This window comes from Nannospalax galili, unplaced genomic scaffold, assembly GCF_000622305.1.
Source record: "Nannospalax galili isolate Female #2095 unplaced genomic scaffold, S.galili_v1.0 scaffold342, whole genome shotgun sequence".
Taxonomy (NCBI): Eukaryota; Metazoa; Chordata; class Mammalia; order Rodentia; family Spalacidae; genus Nannospalax; species Nannospalax galili.
Genome location: NW_008349359.1, coordinates 919,163 through 927,678, shown reverse-complemented (window position 1 = coordinate 927,678; position 8,516 = coordinate 919,163). Strand labels below are relative to the sequence as shown.

General features: G+C 42.6%; 1 protein-coding gene and 1 pseudogene across 1 annotated transcript in view; one reads left to right on the top strand and one right to left on the bottom strand.

Annotated features, from left to right (window-relative positions):
* Positions 1 to 7,050, top strand: part of Exd1 (exonuclease 3'-5' domain containing 1) — a 32,897-nt gene extending 25,847 nt beyond the window's left edge. Inside the window, 3 exon segments of the mRNA XM_008846785.3 lie at positions 761 to 952; positions 6,318 to 6,938; positions 6,940 to 7,050. Coding sequence (XP_008845007.1) covers positions 761 to 952; positions 6,318 to 6,938; positions 6,940 to 6,978 — 852 coding nt within the window. The 3' untranslated portion in view covers positions 6,979 to 7,050.
* On the bottom strand, positions 2,399 to 2,979 carry LOC103744970 (annotated as a pseudogene).
* Positions 7,051 to 8,516: the final 1,466 nt, after the last annotated feature.

Here is an 8,516-nt window from a genome sequence, read left to right as displayed (position 1 = left end):
CAGGAGGCAGAGGCAGGTGGATCTCTGTGAGTTCAAGGCCAGTCTAGTCTACATAGCAAGTTCTGGTCTACATAGTGAGTTCCAGGCCACCTGGGGCTGTAGGAAGACCCTGCCTCAAAATAGACAAAAAAAAATTTTATGAAAATTTGAATTAAGACAATGGAACCAAAATCAAAATAATCTCAATTGTTTTTCCCAAATCAATATAGTTTCTTTAGTACATAATATCCTTACATGCAAATCTAGGTTGTGAATGTATTGTCTACAGATTTGGTCAATATACTAAAGCCTGCTTCCTCCAACTCCCCTCCCCCTCTGGAGGTGTCAGGGATTAAACTCAGGACATTTTATATGTTAGGCAAGAGCTCTAACACTGAGCTTCACCCCAACCTTCCCTCCAACTTTGTGGGGTTTTTGTGCTGATAGTGATAAAACTGAAACTCATGGTCTTAGGCATGGCAGGCAAGCTCTTTCCTGCATCCCCAGCCTGCTCCCTCCAACTTTGAACAAGTCCTGATATACCAACCTATCTCCCCACCCTACTTCTCTGACTTGCAGACATTATATATGTAGGGTTAAGGGTGTGTGTGTCTGTGTATCTGTGTGTCTGTGTGTGTCCATGTGTGTACTTGCTCTGAAGGCTACTGATAATGTGAAAGTAGAATAGAAGAAAATGATAGTGTTTTAAATTAAATAAACTGTAAACAGTTATTGTCTGAAAGTTTTGCTTACTAGTCATTAAAAATTGTTATGGTTCTAGGAAAATCCAGAAGTGTGGATGACACGACCTCTTTCACCCTCTTTATTGAAAATTTTGGCCCTGGAAACAACCTACTTGCTTCCACTTCGTTTGGTAGTTCTGGATGAGATGATGTCAGACCTGACCACCTTGGTTGATGGGTACCTAAACACTTATCGAGAGGGTTCTGCAGACCGGCTTGCAAGCACAGAGGTGGGTAAAGCTTTCTGTGGGTGTCTTCAGAACCTCTTTTTCTGTACTTCCTGCCTCTTCCTCACAGAGGACATAGTGATATTCACTATTGGCTTTGAGGTTTGATTTTTTTGGTTTGACTGTTTGTCGTGCTATAGACTGAACATAGGGCCTCAACTTGCTATATGTCTGAGGATGATCTTGAACGCCAGTATTCCTGCTTCCATCTATCAAGTCCTGGGACTACAAGCATACGCAATCATGTCCAGCTTAATACAATGAATCTGTGTGCATGTGCATATACATATGTGTATCCCTTTGTGGTATATCCATGTGTGTTTCCACATGTGGAGTGCTTGCCTGTTCTTCTGCATATGGAGCCTAGAGATAGATGTTTATCTTCCTCTGTTGTTCCCCCACCTTATGGTAGTGGCACACACCTTTAGTCCCAGCACTTGGGAGGCAGAGGCAGGCAGATCTCTGTGAGTTGGAGGCCAGCCTGGTCTATATAGCATGTTCCAGGTCAGCTAGGACTACAGGGAGACCCTGTCTCAAAAAGATTTTTTAAAAAAAGTTTGTTTATTGGGACTGGAGAGATGGCTCAGCATTTAAGAGCACTGGTTGCTCTTATAGGTGACCCAGGTTTAGTTCCCAGTACTCCTATAGTGGCTAAGAACTGTATGTAACTACTGTTCCAGGCAATCTGATGTCCTCTTCTAGCCTCCGTGGGCAGTGTACACATGTGCAGCAAAACACTTATACACATAAAATTATACATCTTTTAAAAATTTATTTTGTGAAGCTGGGCATGGTGTTACATGCCTTTAATCTAAGCACTTGGGAGGCAGAGGTAGGTGGATCTCTGTGAGATTGAGGCCAGCCTGGTCTACATAGTGAGTTCCAGACCAGCTGTGACTACAGAGAGACCTTGTCTCAAAAACACAAAAAAATTTTATTTCATGTACATATCTATATGTGTATGTGTGTGTATATATACGTGTGTGGAGGACATAGGTCCATGGTGCACACATGTGGAGGTCAGGTGACAGCTTGAGGGAGTATGATACTCTCCACTGTGTGGGTCCTAGGGATCCAACTCAGTTCATCAGGCTTAGCAGCACCTTTGCCCATGGAGGCATCTCACTGACCCTTTCCACCTTATTTTTGAGTCAGGATTTCTCACTGAACCTGGAGCTCATAGATTCAGCTAAACTGGCTGACCAACACGTTCCCAGGATCATCCTGTCTCTACCTCCCCCATCACTGGGGTTATATTCACATACCTCCCCTTTTTTTTTTCAGCTTGGTGGTTTCCTGTTTATTGATGTTGCCTCCTACCTTCCCCCCACAATTTCAGTCCCTTCCATCTATCCCCCAAAAAGAGGTAGTGAAAGGGATTGTTGTGGTTCTGAGCCCCTTGAGCAGTTAGGAAATAGAAACCAAAACAATCATTGGATGTGACAGAGACTGACAATCAAGAAGTCTAAAGCAGAAAGGGAATGGAGAGCCAAGGGGAGAGAAAGAGGTATGAGAAGCCATGTCTCTCACTACCCCTCTAGCTAAGAGGGGCTGGAAAGAGCCTCAAACATTATGAAATGCAGGTCCTGAAGAAGGGAGATGGTGTTTGAGCCTGGAGGAGGTGGAAGTCAAGGAAGGAGCACCACCTCTCTTTGTAGAATGGAACAGCAGCTGCACAGACCATAGACATTTTCATCACTGTAGGCAGCGTATAGAATGAAGTTGTCTTCGTGGTGTTCCTGGTACAGCTGGCCCATCGTGGCACTGGTGGATGGAATAACATTGTTGACAAAGAAAAATAAGGCATCCTCACCTCGCAGATGAATTCGCTTCCAGATCAAGAAGTACAATTAACAAACTGTGAAATCAGAAGGCACCAAGTATTTCTTTTTGTCTAGGTCTCCTATCTGAGCTTTGGGAGCCTTTTCTATTATCACCGGACCTGGTCTGGGTATTTCTTCCAGATTGTCTCACCTTCAGAGTGGTGCTTCTCGAACGGATGCTCTTCCTTGTACACGAACTTCATTCTCCCGGGAACTGGGCTGGACCAAGCTGGGCTGAGGAAACCCAAGGGAGCGGGGGACCCGGGACAGGGGGCAGCGGCGGCAGCGGCAGCTTCGACACGAACACACTCAGCGGAGCGATCCACCACTTTGCCCACATACCTCCCTTTTACATAGGTGCTAAAGATCCAAACTCACCTCTACAAGCATGCACAGTAAGCATGTTAACCACTGAGCTATCTTCTCAACCCTTAATACATTCTTTATGTTAGTGTTTGTATAGTGAAGATTCATTAGGATTCAGTAGCATTTAAATAAGTTATACCATTCACATACAGCCCTTAGAAGTGCTAATATGAAACAATTTTCAAGAAAAAAAAATGCCCTAGAATTGGCCTAGAACTGCCCATGTAGACCAGGCTGGCCTCAGTCTCTCAGAACTCCACCTGCCTCTGTCTCCTGGGTACTGGGATTAAAGGCATGTACCACCATAGCTGGAAAGACAGATTTTTAAACTAAAAATAAGATAGGTTGGGGATGTAGCTCAGTTAGTAGAGTACTTGCTTAGTATCCATAAAGTCTGGAGTTCAGTCATTATCACCTCATAAACTGGTGGTCCACACCTATAATCCGAGCATTCAAGAAGTGGAAGCATGGGGCTAAGAGCCCTGGCTGTTCTTGCAGAGGACCTGGGTTCACTTCCCAGCACCCACATGGCAACTGATAACCTTCCCTAACTCTGGCTCCAGGGGATTCGATGCCCTCTTCTGACCTCTGCGAGCATTGCATGACACTGGTGCACACATGCAGACAATACACTCATACACATAAAATAAAAATAATAAATAAAAATTTAAAAAAGAAGTGGAAGCAAGAGGATCAGAAGTTCAAGATCATCCCAGACTACATAGTAAATTCTAGTCCAGTCTTGGCTACATGAGACCCTGTTTAGGGGGCTGGAGAGATGGCTCAATGGTTAAGAATACTGACTGTTCTTGAAGAAGACCCGGTTTTGAATCCCAGCACCCACATGGCAGCTAACAACTGTAACTCCAGTCCCAGGGGATCCGACAGCCTCTTCTGTCCTCCATGGGCATTGCACTACACAAATGCACTTACCTACATGCAGGCAATACATTCATACACATAAAATAAAAATAAAATATTTAAAAAAAGAAACCCTGTTTAGAATAAACAAACTCTCCCCCAAATACAAGAATATACTAAACTGGATGTGGCAGTACACACTTGTAATCCTAGTCCTGAGGAGGCTGAGTCAGGAGTATGGTAAATTTCAGGCAAACATCGACTACATAGTTAAGTTTAATGTCAGGTTGAGCAGTATGGTGAGACCCTGTTCTCCCCTTCCTCCTCCCAAAAGTCAAGATGTGGAAAAATATTTAATACTATATTGCTAGTTGTATAGAGTGATTTTTGAAAACGTCATCAAAATTAACAGTTGGGTGCCAGGCATCATGGCACATGCCTTTAATCCTAGCACTGGGGAGACAGAAACAGGCAGATCCTTTGAGTTCAAGGCCAACCTGGTATACATAGAGTTCCAGTCCGGCTAGGGCTATATAGTGAGATCCTGTCTCAAAACAAAAACATAAACAGTTGGGAAGATTGAAAATGTAATCCAGAGTCAGATGTGGCACACACCTTTAATACCAGCACTCAGGAAACAAAGGCAGGCAGATCTATATGAGATTGAGGCCATCCTGGTCTACGCGGTGAGTTCCAGGCCAAGTAGGGCTACAGGGAGGCCCTGTCTCAAAAAAAAATTTTTTTAAATGTAATCCAGGGGGCTGGAGAGATGGCTCAGTGGTTAAGAACACTGTTCTTGCAGAAGACCTGGGTTCAAATTCCAGCACCCACATGGCAGCTAACAACTGTCTGTAACTCCAGTTCCAGGGGATCCGACAGCCTCTTCTGTCCTCGGCGTTGCATGAAATGGGCGCACTTACCTACATGCAGGCATAACACTCATACACATAGAAATAATACATAAAATTTTTAAAAATGTAATCCAGGGGGCTGGGCATGTTCACACACACATTTAATCTCAGCCCTCCAGAGGCAGGTGGATCTGGGCTACATATCTCAAATTTTTTTTTTTTTTTTTAATCCAGGGTTTGGGATGTAGGTCATTGGAAGAGCTCTTGCCTACTCTACATAAGGCTCTGGGTTGGATTCCTTACACCACACAATAAGAAAAGTAATCCAGTGGAAACATTTTAGTAAGGTGCATACACACATGCGCGCACACACACACACACAACCATATATATGCACAGACTATCCCTGGAGCTTATACAAGAAAGAGCTTCAGAGGATGCACCTTCTAAGGCTGGGAGACTTACATTTCCTGTATTTATACACACACACACACACAATTATGGATAAACTGCCTTTATAAATATTTAAATTACTCAAAATTATACAATTAAAAAAATTTTAAGTACAATTATATTGAAGACACTAGAGGGTGCTATATGAACACATTTGAGTAAACTTTCCATTGCCTACTCTCCTTAGGTATAATAAAAGATGTTTTTTAGGACTGGAAAGATGACTCAGTGGTTAAGAGCACTGGTTGTTCTTGCAGAGGACCTGGGTTCAAATCTCAGCACCCACATGGCAGATAACAACCATCTGTAACTCCAGTTCCAGGTGATCTGATGCTCTCTTCTGACTTCTGTAGACATTGGACGACACAGGTGCACTTACACACATGCAGGCAATACACTCCTACACATAATTTTAAAAAATAAGAAATGTAGCTAGGCATGGTGGCACATGCCTTTAATCCCAGCACTCGGGAGGCAGAGGCAGGCAGATCTCTCTGAGTTCGAGGCTAGCCTGGTCTACGTAGTGAGTTCCAGGAAAGCTGGGGCTACAAAAAGACCATCTTTTAGAGACAGGGTCTCCCTGTAGCCCCAACGTAGTGAGTTCCAGGAAAGCTGGGGCTACAAAAAGACCATCTTTTGGAGACAGGGTCTCCTTGTAGCCCCAACTGTCCTGGAACTCACTACGTAGACCAGGCTGGCCTCAAACTCACAGAGATCTGCTTGCCTCTGCCTCCCGAGTGCTGGGATTAAAGGCATACGCCACCATGCCCAGCCCAATAAATGATTTCTCTTTTTGTCTTTTTTGAGACAGGGTCTTCTTGTAGCCCCAGCTGTCCTGGAACTCACTGTGTAGACCAGGCTGGCCTCAAACTCACAAAGATACGCCTGCCTCTGCCTCCCAAGTGGAGGCGTGCTCCACCATGCCGGGCATAAATGATATTTTTTAAAAAAGATATTCTTAAAGTACAATGTTCTGCTTAATTTTCATAAACCTATGATCATTTGTTTTCTTAGCCTATGTGTATGGAGCTGCCAGAGGAACTTCTTCAACTCAAGGACTTCCAGAAGCAGCGCAGAGAGAGAGCTGCAAAAGAATACAGAATGAATGCACGGGGCCTCCTGATAAGGACAGTGCTGCATCCAAAGAAATCAGTGACCGGCATAATGGCAAGAGAAGAAAAAGTCAAAGGCTTCTTATTGTGTAGAAATTCTGAAGTAGACCAAGCTCCACATTTTATATGTCATGAATCTCATAAGGATGTGATTTTTTTAGATAAAGAATCTAAACAAATGACAGCAAAATCTCAAAATCCCTCTCCCATAAAGGAAGGAGAAGCCAGTAAGGATTCTAGAAACAAAGTAATTTTTGGTGAATCAGAGGGGCCAGAGGGTAAGAGAGTAACTCGGAAAGAACACCCTGGGAGCCCTAAGCATGAGTTGCAGTCATGTTTTTCTTTGAAAGAAGAGATAGAACAGTTGTTGACGATCGAGAATGAGGAAGATTTAATGTGTGCAAATCGAGATGCTTCAGTGTCTCCTCTTCCTCAGGAAACCACAGTGGTACCCAGTGATACCTTCTATCTTCCTAAAAAAGCTATGATTTCTACACTTCCACCCTGCCCAGCCTTGGAGAATGACAGAGTCATGGGTAAATCCATCTCTAAATCTGTTTTAGGATTTGCAGTTACTGCTGAGGCCCTAATAGGGCCTCATTTCCCCTGCCTGTGTCCATGCCTAAGTTTCTCAGGGGTTGGTGGGTTTGGTCTCAGCCACGGGTTTCTGGGAAAATTATATCCTTTCATTTACTGCTACATTCCTTGTATTTGGAATGAATAAGTAAAATAATGGAAGAAGTAAAATTTCTGATTATGTCACTATGCAGAAATGTTCCCAGAGCAGAGTAAATTCTCATAATTTAGACTTAGCAGATGTGAAGAAGTGGGAAAAAAAAAAAAAAAAAACCCTTGGGCTTAGTATCAGGAAGAATCTAGTTTTAAAATATTATGAAGTGGCTGGGCGTTTCTCAGTGGTAGAGAGCTTATCAAGCCTGCATAAGGCCCTGGCTTCAATCTGCAGCATCACCAGAAAACAAAGTTGTATTTTTTGTTCGTTTGATTGGGGGCCTGTAGGTTGGTTTGAAGTGAGTCTAAAAACTATTAGTCATAAGTTAAAAAAATTATCCAATTTCACTAGTACTTTCCCCCTTCAAAATATTAACTTTAAATTGTGAAATTTAAAATTTTATTTTTATTCTTATGTGTATGAGTGTTATGCCTGCATGTATGTAAGTGCACCCATGTCGTGCAATGCCCGTGGAGGACAGAAGAGGGTGTTGGATGCCCTGGAACTGAAGTTACACATGGTTGTTAGTCAACATGTGGGTGTTGGGAAATGTACCCGGGTCTTCTGCAAGAGCAGCCAGTGTCCTTAACCACTGAGCTATCTCTTCAGCCCTGAACTGTGAAATTTTTTTGAACTGTGAATTTTTGCCTTGTATTCTTCTCAAATAATAAAAGTAATGTCATTATAGGATTCAATATTTTCTTTATATTTCACTTACTTTTAAGAAGGTTTTGCCCATTTTCCTAACAAAGCAGGGGTTCTGGGCTTTTTTTTTATATTTCTATTATTTGAAGAATATAATTTTTTTTTATTTTGCTTTTTGACAGGGTTTCTCTAGTCGCATCCTGTCTGGAAGTTACACAGAGATTAGCCAACTTCTGCCTCCTGAGGGCTGGGATTAAAGGCATGTGCTACCACACCAATGTTGGACCATATTTTTTTTTAATTTTTTAAAACAAATTTATTTTTACACCCATTTCCCAGATAGCACCCTTCCATAGCCTCCCTCCCCCTACCAGAGCCCTTATATTCTGATATCCCTGCTACTGTCTGCTGTGTTGTTGGCACCCCCAGCCATTCCCCACTACTTGCCCTTCTGGTGAATCTAGTCAGCCTATCTAGAGGTCTTTGTTTTAGGAGGGTCAGCTGTTCCTCATCCAGCGGCAATCAGTTGTCAATATTCCTTCTTTTTTATTATGTTCTTTATGAAACTTGGAAATTTGAGTCCATTGTGTTTGCCTAGAGTTGTTATACTTTTGTAGAGTGAAAGAAAAACAGCTTGTATTGAGCATTTTTTTTTATTAAGTACTTGTAAACTGCTCTTATTCTTTTGTGTAAAACAACCAATAAACCTGTTTGGGCATTAGATCA